Source organism: Amyelois transitella, chromosome 12 (genome assembly GCF_032362555.1).
Source record: "Amyelois transitella isolate CPQ chromosome 12, ilAmyTran1.1, whole genome shotgun sequence".
Taxonomy (NCBI): domain Eukaryota; kingdom Metazoa; phylum Arthropoda; class Insecta; order Lepidoptera; family Pyralidae; genus Amyelois; species Amyelois transitella.
In genome coordinates, this window is record NC_083515.1 from 3,340,025 (window position 1) to 3,366,117 (window position 26,093).

The 26,093-nt window shown below is 35.9% G+C and overlaps 3 protein-coding genes across 4 annotated transcripts; 2 read left to right on the forward strand and 1 right to left on the reverse strand.

The window, feature by feature from the left end:
• The first annotated feature begins 50 nt into the window (after positions 1-50).
• On the forward strand, positions 51-19,314 carry LOC106142392 (uncharacterized). Of its 2 annotated transcripts, none has more exons than XM_060947075.1 (10): positions 51-783; positions 13,143-13,350; positions 14,298-14,418; positions 14,753-14,938; positions 15,812-15,898; positions 16,344-16,499; positions 17,496-17,705; positions 17,855-17,974; positions 18,431-18,549; positions 18,866-19,314. In XM_060947075.1, exons 2-10 carry the CDS (start codon positions 13,199-13,201, stop codon positions 19,017-19,019), a joined length of 1,305 nt encoding a protein of 434 aa, XP_060803058.1. In that variant the 5' UTR covers positions 51-783; positions 13,143-13,198; the 3' UTR covers positions 19,020-19,314. The 2 variants fall into 2 exon arrangements, with proteins under 2 accessions (XP_060803058.1, XP_060803059.1); XM_060947076.1 differs by lacking the exon at positions 51-783 and adding an exon at positions 4,002-4,113.
• On the reverse strand, positions 1,167-12,159 carry LOC106140996 (neprilysin-4). Its single transcript, XM_060947074.1, is given in 13 exon segments — positions 1,167-1,949; positions 2,258-2,401; positions 2,890-3,074; positions 3,416-3,588; positions 3,711-4,103; positions 4,379-4,497; positions 4,814-5,000; positions 5,080-5,230; positions 5,305-6,158; positions 6,233-6,401; positions 7,131-7,264; positions 10,940-11,063; positions 11,715-12,159. Coding segments are annotated over 13 exon segments (3,255 nt in total). The 3' UTR covers positions 1,167-1,772.
• A 270-nt stretch (positions 19,315-19,584) lies between the features above and the next one.
• LOC106142398 (E3 ubiquitin-protein ligase CHIP) lies at positions 19,585-25,405 on the forward strand. Its single transcript, XM_013344145.2, has 7 exons — positions 19,585-19,871; positions 20,118-20,316; positions 20,827-20,968; positions 21,284-21,386; positions 21,611-21,667; positions 22,029-22,145; positions 22,520-25,405. The coding sequence occupies exons 1-7, from the start codon at positions 19,752-19,754 to the stop codon at positions 22,643-22,645; spliced, it is 864 nt and encodes a 287-aa protein (XP_013199599.1). The 5' UTR covers positions 19,585-19,751; the 3' UTR covers positions 22,646-25,405.
• The last annotated feature ends 688 nt before the right edge of the window (positions 25,406-26,093 follow it).

Here is a 26,093-nt window from a genome sequence, read left to right on the forward strand (position 1 = left end):
ATTGATTGTTTTTGGATGGAACAGGCTTTTGGATATTGCCACTTGATTCAATTTTCATACATATACTTATTCTACCTTTTTCAGGAACTCGTAGCTATTTAAGCAATTTGTGAACTTTCTGTGACTTTTTGTCTTTTGACAAGATGTTTTTGTTTTGTGTTGCCACGGGAAAGAGTGGTTTTTGTCTTGGTAAACACACAACACAAATAATTATTTGTATATCTAATCTTTTTATCAATTTTTGGTTTACAAGTGGTCAGCAATTTTCTCTTTTAGTCTATTGTTCCGAATTCTTGTTCTTTAGCCCGTTTTCATCCAATGCTGAATGTAGGCCTCAAGCAACCCACATCATACTTCTCAACCTTGAAATTTTCTTATCCATTCCCTACCATAATCGCGCCCATTCTGGTCAGTGGTTTCAACAATCCAAACTAATTAAATAGCGGCCCTTTTCCACTTTACTGAGTTCCCTGATTTATTCACTATACGTCTGATCTAGTGGCAACGAGGATGTGAAGAGTGTGAAAGTGAGGAATTATAAATATATTACACTATTTGGGATGTAAATCTAGAAAAATGTATTTGTAAATGGATTTCTTTGGGCACATGTGTTATAACGAAGTGAATTGATGAAATTGTGATGTGAAATTTATGTGTTTATTAAAGTTATACTTATAAATAGACTCAAGCCCTTATATGGGTAGTTTTGTATTTTTATAAATTAACGTGAAATTTCGAATCAATTTTGGTAAAGTAATGCCACAAGATTTGACCTTTACCTAAGTAAGTATTTTTTTTTCGACATTATTTTGTACCTGTCAATTAAACTGAAAGCTATTATCTAAAAATGTTTAATTTGACTATGCCCTGTGAATATATAATTCTATGAGTTTATTAATAATTCCGTGATATGATTTCTTTTCTGATCCACTTAAGGATATTGATCGGTTTTTGAACAACCTGTATTAAATGTTGTGAAATATGTCGAAATTGATGCGCCCAAGCGAATCTCACTATAATCAGAGTTTATACCATATTATTTATTAATAAAATTAGGTAATTTCTTATCTTATCGATTATAAATAACCCTTGTGTGATATCACAAATATTAGTACTTGATATGTTAAATAATCTTCATGCATGTGTACATACCTTCTTAAAGTTCCGTCATTTACGTGTGGTCCACGTATTTACTGGTTTTATGAGAAACAAAAAGAGTCCGTTATTAAATAAATTTTATTTCAAAACTTATAAATAGAGGCAAAGCATATAAAACTAAAAGGTGATTGATTACGAAATACAAACTTAAAGTACATTAACGTACTAATATTTTACAAAAGTTTTAAAAATACACATAAATATCACAATATTTGTTGTATAAGATTATTTTATATCTTTGGTTCAGTAACGAGAAAGATTATGTTAGTCCTTACAATTTTATCTGTATTATTTCATTCATGATAAAACACGGTATGATAAGCTTCAAATGTTAAGGTAAAGGGAATTTACGTAGTACATACGTACAATGTACAGTAGGGTGGCCCCGAGTTTGATGATATTCCTGTTATATTAATGAAATAATGCTTAACTAAACGTCGGCAAAAGTATGTAGGTACTATTTTCAGACATTTGTAGTCAAGATTGATTTGGTATCTTAACGCAATTCCCAAACTTACTTTGGGGAAGCTAATGTGTGTCCATCTGCGTAGTTTACCTAGATGGACTATCTTACTACATCTGGGTGAGGCATTGATAACCTTACCTAATTTTAACTACCACACGTCACATTTATGCGTGGGGTTCATCGGCGAGCCTGGGGGACAGTTGAACTCTTTGGCGAAGTCGTGAGAGTTGGACAGAGTTCCGATGACTCTGAACCGGCCAGGGGAATGCACTGCTGTCTTTAGTTTGTTGCGCATCGCTTCGGGACGCATCGCGCCGCACCACACCTGAAATGAAAGACGAAATTTCATAAAATTACGCAATATCAAATTATGGCCTTGCAGGGTCGCCATGTAGTGAGTGCTTTTTGATTGAATGATCTGTTTATTTTTAATTATTTCAAGTACAGATATTAAGATAAGATTAACATACATACATAAAATCACGCCTCTTTCCCGGAGGGGTAGGCAGAGACTACCTCTTTCCACTTGCCATTATCTCTATAAGATTAAGATCTAGATAAGATTAAGATAGCCTCTGTAGTTATAAGAGTAGATTGATGACCAAAATAATGCTAGAAAAGATGTGACTATACCTGTGCGAAATTTAGGAAAAATAGTTGAGTATGTGTATGGTTAAGGCCTGGCAGGGTTTCATCTTGAGCTCCATTCTTCTTCAACCACCGTAGATAGGCTCTGAATGCTTGCTTTACTCCGCCATTGTCGGCTATATTCTCACCCTGAAATTAATATGAACCTCAATAGATTTAAGAAATAGTTTTGAGTGACTGTTCTAATTAATATCTAACAACTGATAGGTTGATTTCCGTAGGTATTGTATCAGTATAACTTCGTGGTGGTATCTAAATATTAACAAGTGAAAATCAATATAGTTTTCACCTACCGCCGTGGGAAACAGGCGTGATGATGTGTAGTGTAGGTAGGTTTGTTACTTATGACATCATGCCAAAGAAAAATGTATACATCGACTATTGCATCATATTAAACATGTCTTACAACACAATATTGGAGGAGAGGATAATAGCTTTTGCCCGTAGTCCCTATGCTCCCTAAATAAAATTACACTTAGTTAAATTTTATAAAATCTTGAGTATTAGCTCAAATCATCTTCATGTTGACTTCAGGGACTTTCCACGAAGTCGAACAGGCGACCTTAGTCCTCAAAGATGATGTAAAAATTAAAAAGATATATTTATTTCTAAACTACCTGAGTGTTAGCTCCATTCAGCTTCATGTTGACTTCAGGGACCACGTACTGTCCATACTGGTCAATGAGGCATTGGGCTCGGTTGTGAAACGCCTCGATGGCGGAGTCAGACCACCACCGGTGAAGGTTGCCATAGCAATCGAACAGGCGACCTTTGTCGTCGAAGCCGTGCGTGATTTCATGACCTTAGAAATTTGAAATTAATTATTCCAGTAAAGGAAAGGCGAAGATCTGTCAAAGTGGAGAGAGGTCGGAAAGTATACCAGAACCCCAAAGTATAAGATACAGTTGTAAGTGGATGCTGGAGTGGAAGTTATAGAAAAAAAGAATAGCAAATAGGAAAATACCAATAGGCAGTACTTGTAGGTTACGCAAGAATATGTACGCAGGACTACCTACTTAGAGGCATTATTTTAAAGTCAAACTTTTCTTAGTTAAAGAACCAAAATGAGTAACTACGAGTATACCAACAACGATAAAAAAGAACATCAAAAATAAGGTCGGACAACTTGTACAAATAACTTACCAATAACGACTCCGATTCCGCCGTAGTTCAAAGATCTCGGAAAATGTCTGTGATAGAATGGCGGCTGCAGGATGCCGGCAGGGAACATGATTTGATTCTTATTCCGGCTGTAGTAGGCATTTACCACAGCTGGGGCGCTGTTCCAAAGAGTTTTGTTCACTGGTTGACCAATACTGGAAAATATATGAAATCAAATAACTAAATAATACCAGAGAATATATATTTGTCAAATAAAAATATTTTTAAGTCTATTTCTCTAACTAGTAAATAGACGTGTCTTTTCTGAAATTCTTACCGTAATTGTTCCATTTTCGTCAAGTGCTGTAGAATATTTAAAATATTCTCAAAAAACTTATCGGGATGGATCTTTACTTCTTTATATCTATTATCCAACTCCTGTTTATTGAGAATGAAATCAGGGTAGCCGATTCTCAACATCATATCATCTACTTTCTGTGCAGCTAGGGTTTTCGTTTTATCATCAATCCAGTCAGTGAGACTTAGTAATTCTCTGAATGACTGCTGTATCTCTCTCGTCATTGTCAGAGTGTCGTTTTTGCTCATTTCGTCAAAATATTTCCGGACGAACATCGAACCCAAAGCCATTCCCATATTGGAATTTACTTGAGATATGCAATTTTTCCATCTAGGTGGTGCTTGCTCTCGACCAAATAATATGAAGTAAAATCTAGAATTAGGTAATTGAATTACATTTCTCTCTTAAATTTATACATTTTAATGCCGTTGATAAGGCGTTATACGGTATTTAATTGATATACCAAATAATAATTTATCATTTAAATGAAATATTAAAAAGTTTGCCTGATATTATGAGAAAGTAATCGAAGATGGTTATACCTATGAATAGGTTCGATAATTTCCATCTTTGTCGGATGTAATCTGGAGAATTGTCATAATTTATTAATAGTGCTCACTCAGTAATCATCATTTTTACAAACTTACTGTTGTTTTGCTGATTGGAAACGGTCATCGAGGTTGTTAACCCGGTGTCTCACGAAGCGCCACAGCAAGTAATTTGACAATACGCTCGGTTCCGTCACTTTTATCAACTGAACCAAATGCTGCAATGAACTATTTCTTGTTACTGTGCTATGTCTATTTCTTGTTACTGTGTAAATTTCTATGCAATAAAGATATAACAAACATACAATCAGAGGTACGTTTAAGTATCTACCACATAGATCAGGATCATAGAATTCAGAATAAACACCCTAAGATGAGAGAGATAAAACTTTAACTTTAAAGTGGCGTGCGCTGCAAGAAATTATTACATTAGGCATTTCTATTGTCTTATATAATTCTAATTTCAATGATCACAATATTTAATAAATTGATTCTCCTGATGAATGAATGTTTTACATACATATTATTACATACCCTTACGTAACTAAGAGCGAATAGTACAACGGTTTCATCAGAATTGATGGTTCGATTCATGACTATACACAAGTAACGTCTCCATTGAACCTCAGGCACTAGCTCTTCAAGTTTTCGGAGAGGCATCCTTCGATAAAGTTCCGATATATTTCTTCTATCTTCAGGTGTAGAAGTTATTTTTGCCAATCTTAAACAATTAGATAGACATTCGATATCAATTTTACTCTGTTACTAATATAAGGTGAATATAAAATTGTTGAACTCACTTTATTTCAAAATCAATGAGTTGATCTGCACTTTGGGCAACGTGCTCCGAATTTCCACCAAGTAGTAGAGCAATTTTAATGAGATAATGTTTATACGCATCCAAATATACTTTATTGGAATCATGGAGAAAGTAGTCCCTTGTTGGGAGACCTGCAGATTAAAATAAATTAATTATATGTAAAGTATTTAATAACCAACAATCAATGACTTGATGTTGTTGTTACCTAGACTTGTTTGATCAAATTGGATGACAAATTCATCTGAATTTTTTATATCTGGCCCGACCCATTCTGATATTAAAATATCATTATTATATAACCGCAACTTTGCCATAAGCTCAAGCCAATCAAAGTTACTTGCATTCCATTGAAGTTTAAGTATGGGCCATCCACCGAAAAGATCTAGTAAATCTAGGAGCGGTTGATGACCACGTTTTTTTAGAATGTCATAATTCATGCACGATTTGAATAAGAATCTAGCTTTCAGAGCAGCATCTCCGTTTGCGGGGTCATCGTAGCTATCAATATTTTTATTTATGTCTTTGGTAGCGCTTTCTCTTACAATTCTCTTATTGTTGGATTCTGTATGTGCATACTCTAATAATTTTCTTGAAATAAAATTTATTTTATTATGCTTTCTTTTACTTTTGTGCCTATTCCGCTCTTGAGTGTAATTAAGTCGATGGTTGGCACGTCGCTTAAATCTTTTATGTTTTCGAAAATTATGTTTTATGTATGTATACGGTTTCATCTTGTGATTAGATTTTTTATCTAAATATCTTCGTATTCGATTCACTATATCTGTTTTCTCTCGTAGATCAGATTTAGATGAAGATTTGTTGAATAGATCTTTCGCACTCTCTTTAAGGATGGACTCTAAGAGTTTATGAAAATCTGCGGGGTTAAATTTGTGCTCATGTTCCTTAGTAGGTTTGGTTGGAATTTTGTTAAAGAAAATATCTTTAATATCTAAGTGAGCCCCTGGATAGGTACTCGTTATATTTTCGTGCGATTTAAATTCTAATAAATCTTTCAAAACGGTATCTAAGTTTTCTCTTAGCATTTCAAAAGTATCATAGCTGAAACAATTAAATTAATACAATCAATATATGCAATAAGTTTTCAACGTATAAGATTAAGTTTAGTTTCTTACCCTGCTTTATCAGCGGGAATTGGATTCAGTGACGCCCAGTTACCACATGCGTATTGATAAAAGTCATGGCATGGATCAGCTTCAGCATCCATATATTGTTTCATTATATTTGCCTGCGTTATTCTTATACTTTCTATGTCACCTTGGCCTTTCCAAAATGTATGTATGCCTGAATAAAATAAAATTAACTTTGCGAAAAAGTGTTTATTTATCTTTAACATTATGAAGCAATGCAAAATGTTGTATGAATAAATTTTGCTTTATGAACATACTAGCGACCCGCTCCGGCGTCGCATTTACCCAGCCCTCTTTTCAACATTTAAAATAGGAACAAGTTCCATCCACAACTTAAGATTAGCGCATACATACAGAGAGAGAAATTAAGATTTTACTTCATAATAGTGAATTATTGATCATTTTGCAGATAATACTTTTCAGAAACAAATTTAATAGTGTATCTACGGGTTTTTAAGCTGTGATAAAGCTACCAAGCTATTACCTTTACATAATATGAAAAGGGTCACAGATGCTCATGAGAAACGTAACCTTGACTCATTTGGACTATCATTCAATTGAATAAGCGGGCTGTGGAGCAAAACGTATTCTTCTGTACCACTCGTGGAATACGTAGTATCATTCAAGGGTACAAGGTGTGTTATTATGCCAATTGGGTATTGGGTCAATCAAACAGTAGGTATATAACTTTGTTTGTAACAAACTGAACGCGTAAAATAGGAGCAAAGCCTTTTCGCGATAGCCTTTGTACTTTGCAATTGAAAGTCTAAATTTTTCTATCTACGGTAAAAAGTATATGTTTCTAGAACTTTGTTATAGAATTATATTCAATCTTTTTTTTTATCTTAAGTTTTTATACAACTTCTAGATATAACTGAATTACCTGCGAAACTTTTGGAAGGTTTGTACACGTGAGCTGATGAAATCATCTCTTCTTCTTCAAGTTCAGGTTGACCCCTTACTTGTTCTATCACGTCATCTAAAGGTCCTCTGTCCACGTTTGTCTCCGGTATAATACTATCAAAAGTTATTCAGGTAAGAATAGAAACATATAGTAAAATTTGAATTTTCATCAAAGGACATATGTATATGCTAACGCATTTTTAACTGTTATGGCGTTAAACCATTATATATTATGACATTAAACCAGTATTAACACCCATGGCGTTGCGTTGTAGACTTGGGATTCCTCTTTAATGTAAATCCCTGCCAATCTAAGGTCTGCCGCGCCGATGGATGCATGGCTAGGGGCGAGCCTAGTCTCGAGCGTGCCACTTCCGCCATGGGGTTGGGCGACCCCCAGGTAATGGCTAGCCTTACCCTGGCATGCGGGGCTCTGCTGGGGCGGACAAAATTTTTCCCTAGCGTCTCGTGGGAATCGCATGGATGCAAATCTTTTGAAAGAGCACCTAGATGGCGGCGATGGTGTCCGCACCCCATCACGTCTCGTTCCCGGCGGGAGCGGTATGCGGTCTGCTGAAAGCCGCTTTGCGACGATGAATGTAAGAGGAGGAATGAAGGATAAGACTGAGGAAGTATGCCAGATGATGGATGAAAGACGTTTGGATGTGTTGTGCGTGAATGAAACGAAGCGGAAAGGATGCGACGCGACGCAGCACGGCCCTTACACGGCGTATTGGTCTGGAATTTCCAGTACCAGCCGAGGCTGTCAAGGGGTCGGTCTAATTCTTTCTGCACGAATGGCTGAGTGCGTGAATGAGTATGAGTGTGTCAGCCCTCGTCTTCTATGGATTAGGCTGAAAGTTGGAATCACTCGGATCTTCGTTCTAGGTGTTTATGCACCTTGGGATGTGGGTTCGAGGGGTACAACATCAGCAAAAAGCGAAAACGAGGAGTTCTGGAATAGTGTAAGAGAAGTATTGAAAGTTACCAAGCCAAATGAGAAGATTATTATGTTAGGTGATTTTAATGGATGGGTGGGTGTAAAGCGTGATGGATATGAAAAGGTGCTTGGTGCGTTTGGTGACGAAAAGGTGAATGATAATGGAAGAAGTGTATTAGAAATTTGTCTAGAGTGGGATCTTTTTGTGTCGAACTCAATGTTTCAACATAAAGAGATCCACACCTACACAAGAGTGGAAGGTATTTTAAAAAGTATGATAGACTTTGTGATTGTAGATGAAAGATTGAAGAACAAAGTGCTGGATACCCGTGCATATCGCGGTGCTGGCATTGACTCGGACCATTTACTGGTGATATCCCGGATAAGGGGTATCTTCAATCGCTGGCGGCACAGGGTAAGGGAGCAAACCAGCGCTTTGGAAAGAGTAAAAGTAGAAAATTTGCAAGATATGGATGTAGGTAAGAAGTATATTAATAGACTGAAGGATGAATTTGAAGATTTAGAGGAAATGAGCGATATTGAAGATGGATGGAAGGAATTTAAAGAAAGAATTGTGAAAGTAGCTGTTGAAGTGTGTGGTGTAAGTAGAAGAAGGAAAGGAAAAAATCACAAAAATGCGTGGATGAGTAAAGATGTGCAAGAACTTGTGCGATTAAAGAAGAAAGCATGGCTGGATTTGTTAGCAGCAAAAGCTAACTTAAGAATGCAAGAGGTTATAGATGAAGATGTGAATGAAGCACGTAAGGAATATAAGAAAATGAAAGATTTGGTTAAGAAAGCTGTGATTAGAAAGAAAGAAGAGTATAAAGAGGATTTTGATAAAAGGCTATCAGAAGACTTTCAGTCAAATCTGAAAGTATTCTGGAAATCCGTAAGGTCAGCCCGAGGAAATACTATAACCAGAGAGCTGACTAGGATCAGATGCCAGGATGGTAGCGTTGTGAAAGGAGAAGAATGTGTACTAAAGATATGGAAGGACTATTTTGAAAGTTTATTTGAAAAAAAGGAAGGAAATAAGAAAGATTTCTGCTATAGCGAAGAAAAAGAGAATGAGATGGAAGGCGAAATTGAAATGTTCGAAATTGTGGAAGCACTTAAGAGTATGAAAGCGGGAAAGGCTGCTGGGTGTGATAGAGTGTCGGTCGAGATGCTTAAAGCAGGAAAAGGCGTAGTAGCTAGTCAGTTGTACTGCCTTTTCAATTTGTGTTGGAGAAGCGGCCGAGTACCAAAAGATTGGTGTAAGGCTGTTATCGTGCCACTTTACAAAGGAAAAGGGTCACAGCTGGACTGCAAAAATTATCGTGGTATAAGCCTGCTTAGCGTCGTCGGCAAATTGTATGCTAAGGTATTGATTAATAGAGTCAGGAATGAAACTGATGACAAAATATGGGATGCTCAAGCGGGATTTCGAAAGGGAATGGGATGTACTGATCAGGTCTTTTCCTTGCGGTGCATAGCCGAAAAGTTTTTGGCCAAGAGTCAAAAAGTCTATTGCACATTCGTGGATCTGGAAAAGGCCTATGACAGAGTTGAGAGGAATGAATTGTGGTCAGCACTTTCTATGCATGGGGTGAGCAGTCTCTTGATACGAGCACTGAAATCCTTATATGAGGATTCGAGTGCTTGTGTCAGGATAAACGGAGCGCACACTGAATGGTTTAAGATTGAGAAAGGCGTTAGGCAAGGATGTGTTGCGTCACCGTGGCTGTTCAACCTATTTATGGATAGCTGTTTGACAGATTTGAAAGAGTCTAAAAGTGGATTAAGGATGAATGAGTTACTCGTCAAATGTCTGCTCTATGCCGACGATCAGGTTATACTGGCGTCATCAGCGGAGGAGTTACAGGAGATGGTAAACTGTATGCATGAAGCTTTAAAAGAGAAAGGAATGAAAGTGAACGTAAGTAAAACTAAAACACTGGTTTTTGAAATGGAGAAAGAAATGACAGCATGTAATATTTTGATTGGAGGAGAAAAAGTGGAGCAAGTGAAAGAGTTTGTATATCTAGGATCAAAGTTTACATCAGATGGCAAGTATGATAGTGATATTGAAAGGAGAGTGAACGCGGGGAACATGGTGAATGGAGCTTTGCATGCCTTTATGAGCAGTCAGAAACTATCCAAAAAGGCTCGACTGGCTGTGCACAGGGGCGTGTTGGTCCCGACATTAATGTATGGGAGTGAAAGTTGGGTATGGCAAAAGAAGCATGAAAGCAGAATAAATGCAGTGGAAATGAGAGCGTTAAGGAGTATGATGGGTGTGAAATTGAGTGACAGGATAAGGAACAGCGTGATAAGGGAATGTTGTGATGTGAAAGAAGATGTAGTTACAGGAATAGAAAAGGGTATGTTAAGATGGTTCGGTCATGTGGAGAGGATGAATGAAAGCAGGTTGACTAAGCAGATATACAAGGAGAGTGTGGAGGGAAAGGTCGGAGTGGGAAGACCTAGACGAACGTATCTTGATCAAATTAAGGACGTCCTGGTAAAGGGTCAGGTCAAAAGTACCCGAAACCGCCGAGCTTGTATGAAGAGAGTTATGAATGTGGACGAAGCGAAAGAAGTATGCAGAGATCGTGGCAAGTGGAAAGAGGTAGTCTCTGCCTACCCCTCCGGGAAAGAGGCGTGATTTTATGTATGTATGTATGTATGTATGGCGTTGCCGTATATACAACACATATAATTTAGACAAAGGTCCTTAATCTTAATTTCTTTGGGGCAAATGAGTATTTACCATAAATGGCGAAATCATAAAGACTTACCAACCATCAAGTTATGAAAGGTTGCATCAAGGTATGAAATGGTTCTTATTAAATGCTTAAACTTACCTTTTTATGTTATCATCATCCTCGTATTGAGTATTCTCAGCACTGTCTGGTGATTCATATTCGTTAAAATCTTCTGAATCAAAATCAGTTTGGTTATCACTATCGCCGCCGTAAGTCTGAGTTTCTTTAGGATCACGATGAATGTCGTGATTACGCGAGGTAGGATAGTTATCAGGGGGTTCGTATTGTTTGAAATCTTCAGGGTAAACATCGGGTTCTTCATCATTGTTATTGTCGTCCTCGTAAGTACCTTTGGGTTCTCGATGTACTTCATGGCTAAACGACAGATTATGTTTGAGAGAAATGGGAAAGTAAAATATTTTTTGGAGATATGATAATATTTTGTCTACATACATAAAATCACGCCTTTTTCCCGGAGAGGTAGGCAGAGAACACATCTTTCCACTTACCAAGAGTCTGCATACTTCTTTCGTTTCATCCACATTCATATTTTGTTGTAATACCCAGAATTATTGTTTTTATTATAGGTACTTAAAAATGCGCTTATAAATTTGGTACAACAGTTTCGCAGATTGGCGAACAAAAATAGATAGACAACATATATATTTGCATCTATCTAACTTCATCCACATATCTTCACAGTTATGCAATAAATATTTTTGAGTTAGAGTTTATGTTTTCGCAAATTTTCGGAACAAAAATAGTGCCAATTTTGTAAATTTGCACTTTTATGTTAAAAACATCTCTTTTTTATTTATTAGTAAAAAATATAGAAGTAAAAAGTTATAGTGTTCACATATTATTAATCGCTCGCTCGTAGGTACTCACTTATCATAATCTTGCGAAGTAAAACTGAAATGGCTCTTTCGTTTGACTCTTGTTGGAGAACCAGTCTTCTTCTTAGAACTTTCCCAGATCAGAATATCACTGGTCACATTACCCTCATAGACGGCTTTAGTAGAGTCCCCCTGTCTCCTAGCAAGTACAAGTTCTTCTGGTGGCAAAAACGACGTGCGAAACCCTTGAAAGACGTCTCTCTCCTCAGGCTCCACGCGTTCAGGACGAGTGTACAATTTGGGTATATGCTTGATAATAAACTGGTCAGAAGGATCACCTAAGGAGTCGATAGGTTTCTTCAAAATGAAGTACGTTACTGCAACAAAAGCAGACACGAATATAACGGAGACGAAACGCCAGAAATTCGCGCTGTTATTGGATTTAATGGTGACGGGAGAACACTGGATGTCCTCACGCGGCATGGCAGGATTGAACTGACCGCGACAGATCTCGTGTCAGATCTCAGGACGTCACTCGGGCAAATTCGCAAATTGAACCTCTGTTAGCGTTTCGCCTGTTCTCGGAAATCGTTAAGCATTTTACAAATTTGTAAGAACTAATATAATGCTTTTAGTTACTTTGTTAAACTTAAAGTTTAAGCCATCTATTCTAGTGTTTTAAAGTATTTTTATTATGAAATCAAACAGAGTGAAAACCAATTTCTGTTTGCGTGAGCTTTGGTTCTATTTCTGAAATAGATAATATAAAAAAAAATAAGTTGTAACGATATTGTCATTTTTGACCCATTCAAATCAATCAAAAAGTTATTTTCGTACATTTCGTACCAATTTCGTAGCTATTATTTTATTTTTTTATACGTCACATATTGCAAGATGGAAAAAATAATAACTTTTGCAGAGCTTACTAAACAAGTGCATCTTATCAAAGATTTAATATTAACGGACATGATATGCGGTAAAAATGTTTTATCATCTTCATTCCATTACTGTAAGTCGGCTGCATGGCTTAACTATGGAATAATAATACATATGTATTAAATTAATAATCTATCAAACGACGTACAATAGGTAGTCATTTATATGCATACATACCTATATGTATAAAGTCGTTTTTATCTCTTACTTGGTAGATAGAACCCAAAATATGGAAAAGACTGGAAGGCCAAGTTCAGCTGTATGGTTTAAGGATGGAATTGACATTTAGATAGTGACAGGTTGCGAGCCCATCGCCTAAAAGAATCCTATGTTAATATACCTTTCTCTTAGTCGCCTTTTACGACATCTTTGGGAAAGAGATGGAGTGGTCCTATTCTGGAATAACATAGGGAAAGGAAGCTATCTTTCAGCATACACAGTCAAAACCACATATTTTTGCCATACCTACCTAGCGGTAGTAAGTTCTAATGAGTGAGCAAATAAGAAGTTATTCAAATATTAACTCATAGGAACAGGTGATAAGAAAAGAGACGAGGAAGTGATTTTCTCCAAACATCTTCTGACGATGAAGAACTGGTACGCAAGCATCTCCAGCTCAAACAAGAAGCGCTACGTGCTAGCCTTGTTGGAAGACGTGAGGAGTGCGTGGACTCTGTCCTGCTTACTCAAGTCTATCTGGAATTGTCGAACTAAGGATGCCATCCAGTCTTCATATGAGTTAGTGTTGTTTTACGTGTGGTTCCCGGCACCAATGAAAAAAGAATAATAGGACCACTCCATCTCTTCCCTTGGATGTCGTAAAAGGCGATTAAGGGATATGCTTATTAACTTAGGATTCTTCTTTTAGGCGATGGGCTAGCCCTGTCACTATTTGAATCTCAATTATACGAGCAGTATTAAGCCAAACAACTGAACGTGGCCTATCAGTCATTTCAGGACCGTTGGCTCTGGGTAGACAGAGGGGTAAGGGATGTAGACGTGATTATATGTATGTGCGCATCCTTATATGGTCTAAGTGTACTTTATGAGAGGATTTTCTAATGACGAAGGCAGGCGTGGGAGTTTCTTTAATTTTTAATATAAAATCAATAGAAATGTTATTTTTGTGTGATGTTATGTTAGTTTATATAGTCCCGGTTATTGCGTCCTCACCACTCTGGAGAGGAGTCTTAAGTGCGCGGACCCCGTAAAAATGACTGTCGAACGAAACAGTAGTTTATCGCGCGATCAAAACGGCATCGCGCGTATCATTAAATAAATATATACGGGACAAATAACACAGATTGAGTTAGCCTCGAAGTAAGTTCGAGACTTGTGTTACGGGATACTAACCCAACGATACTATATTTTATAATAAATACTTATATAGATAAACATCCAAGACTTGGTCTTCAGATGCCAATCAGAAAAAGTTCTTTTCTCATCATGCCCTGGCCGGGATTCGAACCCAGGACCTCCGGTGTCGCAGACAAGCGTACTACCGCTGCGCCACAGAGGCAGCCACCGTCATTCTACGGTGGCTGGATTTGTTTAGACTTCTTAGTTCAATAATTTATGGCATCTATAGCATTAAAGCTTTGTTGGTGTAATAATGATTTTTGTAAAAACATATTCTTAAAGGAAACCCAGGAATTAAGTCTGATAAAAAATATATTTATATACAGGAAAAACCCTTGGAGCAGCTATGATCAAATACCCATGGACCACAACAGAACAGCTCTCCCTGTAGTCACGTTAGCTCAAGTCATGAAGAATGGACGCTTTTGGTTCCTCACTTTAGAACCGGTTGGTATAAGTTATTAGGTACTATAATATTCATGTGATTACACCATTTCAAAAGGAGCAACCGGGCGATACATATATCACGACTTTATGGGTTAGACAGAGCCAATAGTCACAAGCATCGAAGACTTATAAAATGTAAAACATAATGGTAGTTCAAATTCAAATTCAAAATTTTTATTCATTATTATTATATGATACTACATATCGCTTAATAATTGTCAAAAAGTTTGCTTCCACAACATTGGTTGACGTCAAATAAATTACTTAGTGCATTGTCTACTAGAATTATAAAGCATACATTATATTTTTTAATTCTTCATGTAATTAATTGCAGCAAGCGCAAGCGATAGTTCTCACAGAACTGCTCTCACTGTCCGGAGGTCCTGTAATGCGTGCGGTACTCCAGAGGGCCCAGATCCTGTACGAGAAGTACCGGGAAGATCAGCTGCAGAACTTGCAGGAGTGCATCGTCGTCAACGACACGCCACACGAGAAAGAGACGCACGTCATACCTGAGAAGGTTTGTTTTTGATTGAGAAAGTGCAAACCAACAATAATTACCTTAGAATAGAATAGATTTATTTTCAAAATTGGATACAAGGTATCACTTATTGACGTCACATAACTTAAGTCTAATTATAACTACTACCGCTTCCAAAGAGCATGTGCAGAAGAAGCGGCGGAACAAACTACACTGCAGCATTTTCATCGGTCGTCAATTTACAAATATAGATAGTCTCTTAAATCTAAATCGTGGACGAATGCACATTGTCTACATTTAACAACATGAATGAATGTAGAACTAATTATGTCAATACGAATATTTCGTCAAATAAAAACTTATTTTATTTATTATCTACCTAGTTGGTTGGAAAGCTGCTTCTTATTTTGATCGGCCGAATTTCAGCTGTAGAACTTACTAGGTAGGTATGCATCGTTATCAACGATACACAACGCGAGAAAGAGACGCATGTAAAACCCGGTGAAGGTTTGTTTTTCATTCAGAAAGTGCAAATATTACGAACGTACGTACAAACTACGAAAATTTTATTTTTGACTGTTAATTAGGGTTTCTCAGATCGGTTTACCCCGAACTGGAGGACATTTTGGAATTTATGCGGCCTGTGTTAAGGAGAATAAGTAATGCCGGGTTTGACGTGTTTCTCAAGCTCCGAATCCCAATTTATTTATTTAATATTGTTACGTCTCAGTTTCATATACCAGTGTGTTAGAACTACTCATTCCGGTGCATAAACATTTGCGTCCTACCCTCTTAGTCTGTCAAAACTTTTAGTGACTAAACTTGAATTGACATGTCAACAAATATTACTACATTTCTTTTTTTTAATTGTAACTAGGTATATAACAATAAATATAAGCTGACTACTTTCAGGGTAAAAAAGAGCAAGCGGTCAAGTTTACCCACGAGACAACAATAAATGGAAAAGCTAGTCTCCCGGCAGGACGAGCTGAAAAACAGGTTGTTTTATTGTTTCTAAGTTCGAAGCCAACAAAACAAAAACTTTATTGACAAGTTACATAGAGAAAAATATCAGATTTATAAAATTATGATCTGTTGGTGGAGTCAAAACAATATGTAAAGTGTGTTTTTTTATTTTCGTTATGAGGCAATGACATATAAGTAACAAACAATAACATCCATGTAAGGTACCAATACAATTATTCCGTCCGTAAAAGTAATATAACATAAAAACTAGCTATTTTTGGAGTTTTGAACATAACATAAATATAATCACGTCTATCCCTTGCGGGGTAGTCAGAGCCAACAGTCATCAAAAGACTGAAAGGCCACGTTCAGCTGTTTAGTTTTAATGATAGAATTGAGATTCAAATAGTGACAGGTTGCTCTGTCTACCCCACAAGAGATATAGACATGATTGTAGGTACCTATGTATTTTTTCTAGTTGGAAGCCAACTTAGCGATATGGAATAACGCAATCAAGGCAATGCGGGACAGCCTGAAATTAGAAGAGTTGGAGATGACGTTCAAAGATGGCACCAAGAGGAACATTTGGAAGGTGAACAGACCGAACCCCGAATCTATTGAGACTGTTACATACGTGAGTTTTTTTTTAATTTTAATATGTTAAGCTTTTAATTCGGTATACAGAAGATAGCACTTCAAAGGACAAGAAAGAGGTTCTATAAATGGGAGAAATGCATTCTTTTCTCAGATTCAACTCCTTCCATCCGAGGTGGCTAAGATAATCCTATCATATTTGCCGCAAAACCAGCTATCGGAATATACGCGCGTGAACAAGTACTGGGCGTACTTGATAGACGAATATCGGATAGAATTAGTTACTCAGCAGAGGCTGCAGGCTGATTATGAGAAGTTGCAGGTTATTTGATATTATAGTAAAGTTAAAACGCTCTACATCGTAGTTTGTAGCGGGGTAATAGCGCAGCTCTACATCGTAGCTTAATTGCAGCGTAGTAAGTAATAGCGTAGTTCTACGTCGTAGCTTATGGCGTAGTAATAGCGTAGCTCTACGTAGTAACAAGAACGTAGTCTTAAGTCGTAGCTTATAGCGTAGCAATAGCGTAGCTCTACGTCGTAACTATAGCGCAGTCTTAAGTCGTAACTTGTGGCGTAGTAATAGCATAGCTCTACGTCGTAACTATAGCGTAGCCTTAAGTCGTAGCTTATAGGGTAGTAATAGCGTAGCTCTACGTAGTATCTATAGCGTAAAGCCTTAAGTCGTAGTCGTAGCTTATGGTGTAGTAATAGCGTCGCTCTACGTCGTAGCTTGTAGCGTTATTGTACGTCGTAGCTTGTAGCGTTGTTCTACGTCGTAGCTTGTAGCGTTGTTCTACGTCGTAGATTTTAGCGCCATAATAGTACTTAGCAATTAATTTCTATTTATTACCTGTTCCACACTGGCTTTCAAATTACATGTTAGTCCGTCTTATATGTATATATGTACCACTTCTTTATCCCTTATGGGGTAGACAGAGCCAGCAGTCTCGCAAGCTAGCCCATCGCCCAAAAAAAGCCCCAAGTTTAATAAAATAAATAAAGATGACTCAAAATATTTATATCTTGTTTGAAACAGGAGCAGTTGTTACGTCACGACTTGAGCATAGACGTCATAGACCCAGCCAGCCGAAGCAGAAACAATACGTACTGTGGTGTTACCAGTATAACACCCTCCTCTAAAATGAGGGTGACGCTGAATATGAGCCTGAAAGCGAGCGAGAAGTCCGCTGGCGCTTTCTCTTTCAGGCATCTCGTGGGCCCCGAAAGGCTGACTATGCCGGTTTTGGTAATATTTACCTTTTATCATTTGAATTTATATTTATGAAATACAGGTAGGAATTAGCACAATAAGCGGACTTCATGCTAGATGTAGGTAATATTGAATAGTTTACTTTTCTATTAAATCTGTTTTATGACTTCTTATAATACTTTCAGGTAATGAAACCAATACGAAACTTGGCCGAGCTTTCTGAGAGGCTTGAAAGGCGAGGCGCTGCTGATGAGAACATCTGGCAGTGGTGCGAAAACATTCTACACAACCATAAATATCGAAAGGTATTCTATTTATAAAGAGTTGGAGTTGGAGTTGGCTTAGAAAGAGGCAATGCGAAAAATCTAAACTTCTATTATTAACTAGACAAGAACAATTCGGCGGTCTTAATTAGGGCGACCATTCGGCGTTAGCATGGCAACACAAGGCGTAACATATACATGTTACGCCTCGCGTTGTGTCAGCCAGAAAAGGGAGTGAGTAATACAGATTAAAAGAGACACTGAAAAGATTTAGTAGGGAGTCAAGAAAGTGTGCGCTGTTGGCAAATGCGAGACCAGCGCACTCTTTCATGATTCGATCCAAAGTTTCGTTTTAGAAAACTGATGGCTGGCAGTGCTGCAAGAAACATAATAACGCAATTTTCTATTGTAGTCTATGATGTGTCTATTAGAACGCACGGAGAGGCTTTGCTTATTTTTCCTGTGTCTATCTTTTTATGCATAAAATATTTTATTCAGGCAAAACGAACAGCTGAAGGTGTGTTGCCATCCGACAATAAACACTTTCCGTGTCGCATCATAAAGGAGACTTTGCACGTTCCCCTGAATCCACCGCTCTATAAAGACCCTGCTGTCAAGTAAGTAGTTTCGCGAAAAAGCCTTGGGTTCAAATACAAATAAATGCATCTCCGTATTTACTAGTCACGCACCTAAAGTTTTAATGAGAATGTAAGTAAAATAGTTTCGAGAGCACAAAACTTTTTATGCTCTTGTTTAGGTAGGTATACTTGTAGCACAGCTTACAATAAAGCATATGTTTAGTGGCTTGGAGGAACCAAATTAAGAGGAATCAAAATTTCTTCTACTTATCGAGTACTTAATAATACTTACTTAGCTCGATGACATAAAGATAGTTGCAACAAGAATAATTTTAATGTCCTTTATTCTTTTTAGCACTGAAGAAAAACTCAAGAGAAACATATCCAATGCCACTGTGATAACTATGCCCAAAAAACCGGATGCGAAGAAGAGGTTGAGTCTCTGGAGTAGAGATCTTTCAAGTCTCTACAAGGTTTACAAGATACCATCACACGCATCGCCTATTTAATACTTAGATTTACTTTTTTATTTAATTTAATACTTAGATAATAATTATAATAATTTATTCCCATTAAAATGTAATTATATTTTCAAAGGTTTGCATTTTTCGTTTATTTGCAAAAAGTGGGCAAAACTAACATTTAACAATTTGAGGCGCGGAACTGTTATAGCAGTACTTGCTAAAATTCGAAAATTGACAGTACAGTCTCTAAAAAAGATGTTATAAACGGAGCTACGGTGATAACCGAGCCATGACTATGGAATCATCGTATAGATAGGCCAAGATTTACTGGCAATCTGTGATCTACTCAACTTTCGATATTTCTAGATTTCCGCGTCGCAAAGTGTTAATGCGTACATTATTAGCTCGATCGAGGTAGTCGATATCTAATAACGAATAATTATAAAATAAAAAAAATTAAGCGGAGGTTATATGTTTTGTAAGTTTTTAAACATGTTTAATTTCAGATGATGGCTGTATAAATAAACTAAGAGTCCTTTGCCTCGGCGCGAGAAGAACCTCATTATCATGGTCAATTGTCATTGCCAATAACTTGAAGTGAATAGACAGTGACAGACATCTGTCAGGAGATTTTATTTCTAGAAGAAAGAAAAATAAGCTGAGACTGCTGAGAGATTCCTTAGTTCTGTGGTGAATTGCAAAACAAAAGTGTTTTCTTATAATATAATGAGATCAGTGCATTTCTTGAGTTGAACATATTCCAGTAACACGGTCATCATGAGCAAGCACATGTATTCCACTGCTAACTTGACTGACAAAGAACTGAAAGAACAAGGAAACAGATTATTCAGTCTGAGGAGGTTTGAGGATGCTATGAACTGCTATACTAAAGCTATAGTAAGTATTTTTATTGATTTACTACACAAACAAGCAACCTTAAATTAACTATGACCAATGGGAGGAGATAGTGGTTTTTATGCTTGGGTGATCATGCAATATCAGTTTGTGTTTATTTTTTACACATATTGGTCACCGTTCTTTATCTTTGGCTTCAGCTTCAGTTTCTGTGAAAATCTTAAACATTCGTTTCTACTAACATAGCTTCTGAACAATGTTTTCTATAAATTCAAAATGCTGTTATAGATAAAAAATCCATCAGTTGCAACCTACTTCACGAACCGTGCACTATGCCACCTGAAGATGAAGCATTGGGAGGCCACATGCCAGGATTGCAGGCGTGCACTTGACATTGACAATAATCAAGTGAAAGGACACTTCTTCCTTGGACAAGCTTTAGTGGAACTGGAGTGCTATGATGAAGCCATCAAACATTTGCATCGAGGTATTATTGCAATTTATTTCTTGTGTTTCATGGTGTTTTCTCAATCAATTTTCTCTTGTTTGCTACTATGTTGAAATGTACTTAAGACAGCATTTAGGTTATTCATTTTATGAAACCTTCAGTAAAGTTTTTTGATTGCCTGTCTGATGCAAATCTCTATTGGTAGTTTTTGATGCATTAGTGGTTAAAGTCTTAATTGCTACTATGTTGTTGAACTATATGAATTGAACCATACCTATTGTATTCAGCTATAAATTAAAATATCTGCTCTTTTGCTATTGAGTCTGCCACATCATTGCCATGCTTCCATGGATATGTGGAAGTGTATCCTCTGAATCTGCTGCATCCAATGAATTCAGGAGAATGAGTGGTTATACAACATAGGATTTTCTTTATAATTTAAAATCACTCAACCCTTTAAACTTGTTCATATTGTCATGCGTGACTTGAAAATTATGGCATGTGAAAAGAGGTGTGATTTTGTGATTCATGTGTTTTTATAATTTTCAGCTAGTGACTTAGCACGTGAACAAAAACTAAACTTTGGGGATGACATAGCGGCCCAGCTTCGCATTGCAAGGAAAAAACGATGGAACGTCCAGGAGGAAAAGAGGATATCGCAAGAGATTGAACTGCAGACTTATTTAAATAGGTAACATTCAATTAGGTTCATAATTTTTTTAAATATCTATAAATTATATAATATTATTAATATTAATATTATTTTGTCTTTTTAAGTTGCATAAGGCTTTTTTTTAGCAAACTGTTGTATATCATAAAATTAAATATATTTGGGACAATTTTTCTTAATTGGTCTAGCTGTATTTGTGGCAAAAAAAAGTGCTATTTTTTATCTTGTGAAGGGCCTACGGTATTTTTTCGCCATTTATGTCAGTTATTATGCCCAATCTAAATGTTATGAAATTTTGCTCCAACATTAAGTAACAACATAAACTTCTATTTACAGGTTAATTAGTGAAGATATGCAACGTAGAATAGAAGCAATTAAATTAGACAATACTAATGAGGATGATACAAATATGAAAATTACAAAGGTTGAGGAGGAATGCGTGAGTATTCCATTTACTTGTCCTCATAATATGCCTTTTTACACCTTTTTGTTACTTACCAATAGTCACAAGAGCTTGAAGGCCATGTTGGAAATCTGTCCCTTGATGTGCCTTTACAATCTTTGCGGAGAGAAGACCTCCTACCCTGCTTGTATTTAGTTCATATGAAAATTTAATCTTTCAATTAATATTACAAAACTTATGTTATTTTCCTTTTATTGCAGAACAACTACACTAGCGAGCTTAATAATTTATTTTCCAAAATGGACGAAAGGAGAAGGGTAAGTTTTTATTCTTATGTATTCATGACACTCTTGCATGACATGACACACATTATATCCACAACAAATTTTACTAAATGATGATGAGTGTTAATTAATTTTGTATTGTGACTATTAATAACCTTAGTACATTTAATATAATGTTATTAATAGGGTTTAGGATATGCTAATATTAGAAGAAACATGCAACTCTCTAGAACAACAGTAGACTGATAAGACAGATTAAAACTCGGCTTAACAAAGTGATACATACAACCTTCTTTTTGATCTAGTTCCCTCCCTTAGTTAGTCTGAGATAAATAACACTTTGTACTTATTTTTTCTATTGAACATAAATAAAGCATTTGTACATTGTTTCCAGAAACGCGATGTGCCAGACTACTTGTGCGGTAAAATAAGCTTTGAGATACTGAACGAGCCTGTGATCACACCCAGCGGCATCACATACGAGAAGAAAGATATTGAGGAACATCTTGAGGTAAATCTTTTTTGCCAATAGCTTTTAATACTAGCCATGATGTCCTGGTCATTTCCGATTCTGTAATTCTATTTTAGCGTATAAACATACTTGTTTCAGCTTCCAATACCCAGTTCTTTTTGTCTCGCTTGTGCATTATGTGTTGTAGTACATACATAATAATATTGATTTATGTAAAGTATGTTTTACTTTTCTCATTTTGGTTATTATTAATTGAACATTGAAAACAGTTTAGTTGTATGTTCATTTTATGTAAGTACAGTAAATGGCACAGAAATATGACCGCCTGTTCATACTAAACGAAACTATAGGCGGTCAGGTTTTTTTGCTGTTTGGTATACCTTTTTTGTTGATACATTTTATTTTATTTCCAGCGAGTCGGCCATTTTGACCCCGTGACCCGTGTGAAGTTGACCGCAGACCAGCTTATACCCAACTTCACTATGAAGGAGGTGGTCGACGCGTTCCTTCAGGAGAACGAGTGGGCACTAGATTATTAGACTAAATTGAAAGAACTCTTATGTTCTTTTTTAAAGTATCTTTAGACGCAAGAACAATCAAGAACGGAGTTTACTGGGGCGTCGTAATATTATTAATGCGTAAGTGAGTTTGAAATTCCTTGCTATTCAAGGGAATCACAATTATATTTAACTGATTTCAAACAGGAAGAGGTTTTAATTCGACCTTATTTTCCGATTTTAAAAAGTTTACTTAAAGTCCGCTCAATTTAAGATTAATCAAAATGCTTCAAAGAGAGACAAGATAAGACACTCCATTTTTGTGAACAGAACTCATGGTCTAAAGAGAAATAAGAAATTTTAATATAAGATGCGTAAGAATTCTTTGGTTGGTTTGGTTACCGGATGAATGTGTTTGCGTCTAAAGGTATAGTTATTGGGCCAATTATTTTTATTCCCTTTTGGGCGCTTCTTAAACAATCAAACTATATTTAATATAGTTATACGCATATTGGTGTGTTAATTCATCCCGCTAATGAACTAGACTATTTATAGGGCTTCTTTTTACATGTAATATCTTTTTTGTGAAATGTCCGGTTTGGCAATTAATCCTTATTGCAGTTTTAAGAAAATAGCAATACATTAAGTATAACATTTAATTTTGAACTTTATTCTTTGAACACACCTTTTATTTTAAATTGTTGGTCGTGCAGTTTTTGAGTTTCGTCAATATTTTCTCCCCCTTATTCCCTATTCCTATTGCATGTGAGGTCGGAACATTACGTCGGCATTGTCGAATTTCTACTTGCAATCTCACTATAAACTCCATTTCTACTAATGGTGTTTTTACTCTATCTTAAAACCATCACTTCCTTTTTTGTAATGTGATCTTCTTGTCTTATTATATTTTCGTACTAATCTAACCTTTTAAAATATGGTATCGTCCGTACATTAAATGAAAAAAAAAGATAATTTAAAGATAATTAAATTACTAAATTTCATTATTACGATTCTTTTTGACCAAGTTCCTACAAGCAAGGCATTTCGCTATAAAATTTGTACAAAAAGGACAGTCTATATTAAAATTCAATGTAATTCGGTGTCTTAAACACAATAATTAATAATTATAATATGGTAATGATAAAATGAATTTTTCTGATTATATAGAAAATTAGTACTTTGATGATAATATCTTGATGCCTTTCCCTTGTAATTTAGCCACGTCTGCCAATTTTTTTTTTCTTTTTTCTCTTCCAAAGACTTTCTTTACTTGGCACTCTAGGCTTATTCACATTTGTTTAGTCTTTTTAATTATAAAATTTCTTTTTTGTATTGGTGCCGTGTGGCTCCCGGCACCAATACAAAAAAGAATAGGACCACTCCATCTCTTTCCCATGGATGTCGTAAAAGGCGACTAACGGATAGGCTTACAAACTTGGGATTCTTTTTTAGGCGATGGGCTAGCAACCTGTCACTAGTTGAATCTCAATTCTATCGTTAAGCCAAATAGCTAAACTGGCCATTCATTCTTTTCAAGACAGTTGGCTCTGTCTACCCCGCAAGGGATATAGACGTGACCATATGTATGTATGTATAATTATAAAAAGTGACTCATAAATTATCTTCCAATAAATTCGAAGCACTGAATGAATTTTGTTTAAGATTATTGTTTGAAGGATTGAAAATATCAACGGGATTGAAACCGAGGGCTAGTGTTCCTAAATAATAATAAAATTTAAAAAAAAAACAAATCTTCGCAAAATTTGGCTCAAATCTACTGTAACTTAAAATGAATGAAAATGCCAATTTATGGCGTCACGCATAGACTTTTAAATTCCATTTCTAAGTTAGAAAATCGTAAACAGACATCAGAATGTAAATTCAATTTGGATATCTGTAAGGTCATTTACATACTGCTGATTACAAAATATTTTTTTAATTGCATATTTGTGGAATGATTTCAAATAGACGTTACTAGAACCCGTAGTCTGCCTTAAATTCTTTAAGTATCTAAGTTGTAATGCGATTCTACATTGTTTTTATACGTGTAATTATTTATCGCCAGGAAACAAAAAGTAGGAAAATTATTATCATAATTTTAATTTGGCAATCCATGAACGTATACTATTAAGAAATTATTAAATTTAGAATATGATGTCTTAATTCTTTTATCTGATTATGCTATAAGATTTCGTTTCTTGCAAAATTGCATAATACATTGTTTAAGCAAATGTAATCAGGTTAATAACGAAATACATAATTATGTATACATACTTATAATGTTAAGTAAATATATTTTTAGTGTTTGATTAAATTATTTTTCATTAGATTTACCTTCCAATGGTGTGTTGCATAATTTAAATGTCATTTATTCTTGTAAATCTTAGGTATGTTCTAAAATGTTAATTTTTTATGAAGACTCATGCCTTTATTTTTAGTATTATGAATTCGAGTTTGGCTAGTCTCTTATAAGAACCGTAAATAAGATAATGGACCATTGGACATTACTACTACTAATAAGATGTTGATTTGCAAATTTTTCTATGTTTTATTCGCAAAATGCTGTGATGAGGATAAAGACATCATATTTTTGCTTTTTAGGTGGTTCGAAAACGGCAAGCTCCGTTTTGCTCATTTCGATTAATATTTGGCAAAAAAGGATGAATGTAAACTACTATTTACCTAAAGCCATGATTAATTGTTCAGTAATATTGGAACATATTTAGATTAGGTAAACAGATTAGGTCTGGTCATAAGTTATGACGGTAATGTTACGAATAAGTAAATGTTATTTTATACTTCGATTGTTTTTTATTTCAATTTCCTTCCTGTCATTCCGTATGATTTTAGTCGCTTGAAGTCTGTTGGTTGGAGTTTTCCAAAGACCCTTTAATCTTTGGAGTAAAATTTTACCTGTGTAATCATAGAGAGGAAAGCCGACGAAAACGCTCACTACTAGTACATCAAAATTTACAAAGCGGTTTGGTGTCAAGAATATTGTACCTTTTTCTTTTGGATGGACCGTGGTGAAAACGATATTAATATCAAGTGTAAGGAATGCTCACTCTAGCTGCGTTTAAAATAACAGTTCAGAATATGAATTCGATCGGCTGTTGTGGAAGTGAGATTTTAAGTGGTTTATATCAAATACCCAATGTATTATAAAAGTAGGTATGTTGAGCAGCACATAAGCCATCTGGGCCTAGAGTGGGCGTAGGTGAGACGCATTATTCTGTGGATAGCATCTGCTAATAGAATATCAGAATATAGCAATCTGTCCTAAAGCGAACAAACGGTACCTACTTAATTTTAAAAGGTATTTATTTAAGCAGACACGATAATGCCCGTTATTTCCATTAAAATTCAGGTTCATTCCACAGAATGGAATCTTATCACAACCCACGAAGAAACCGTTAGCCGCCAGTACAAAAAAACTGAAATGAAACTTAATCGAATTCCACCCCTATGTTACGACGGATGCGTGATCGTA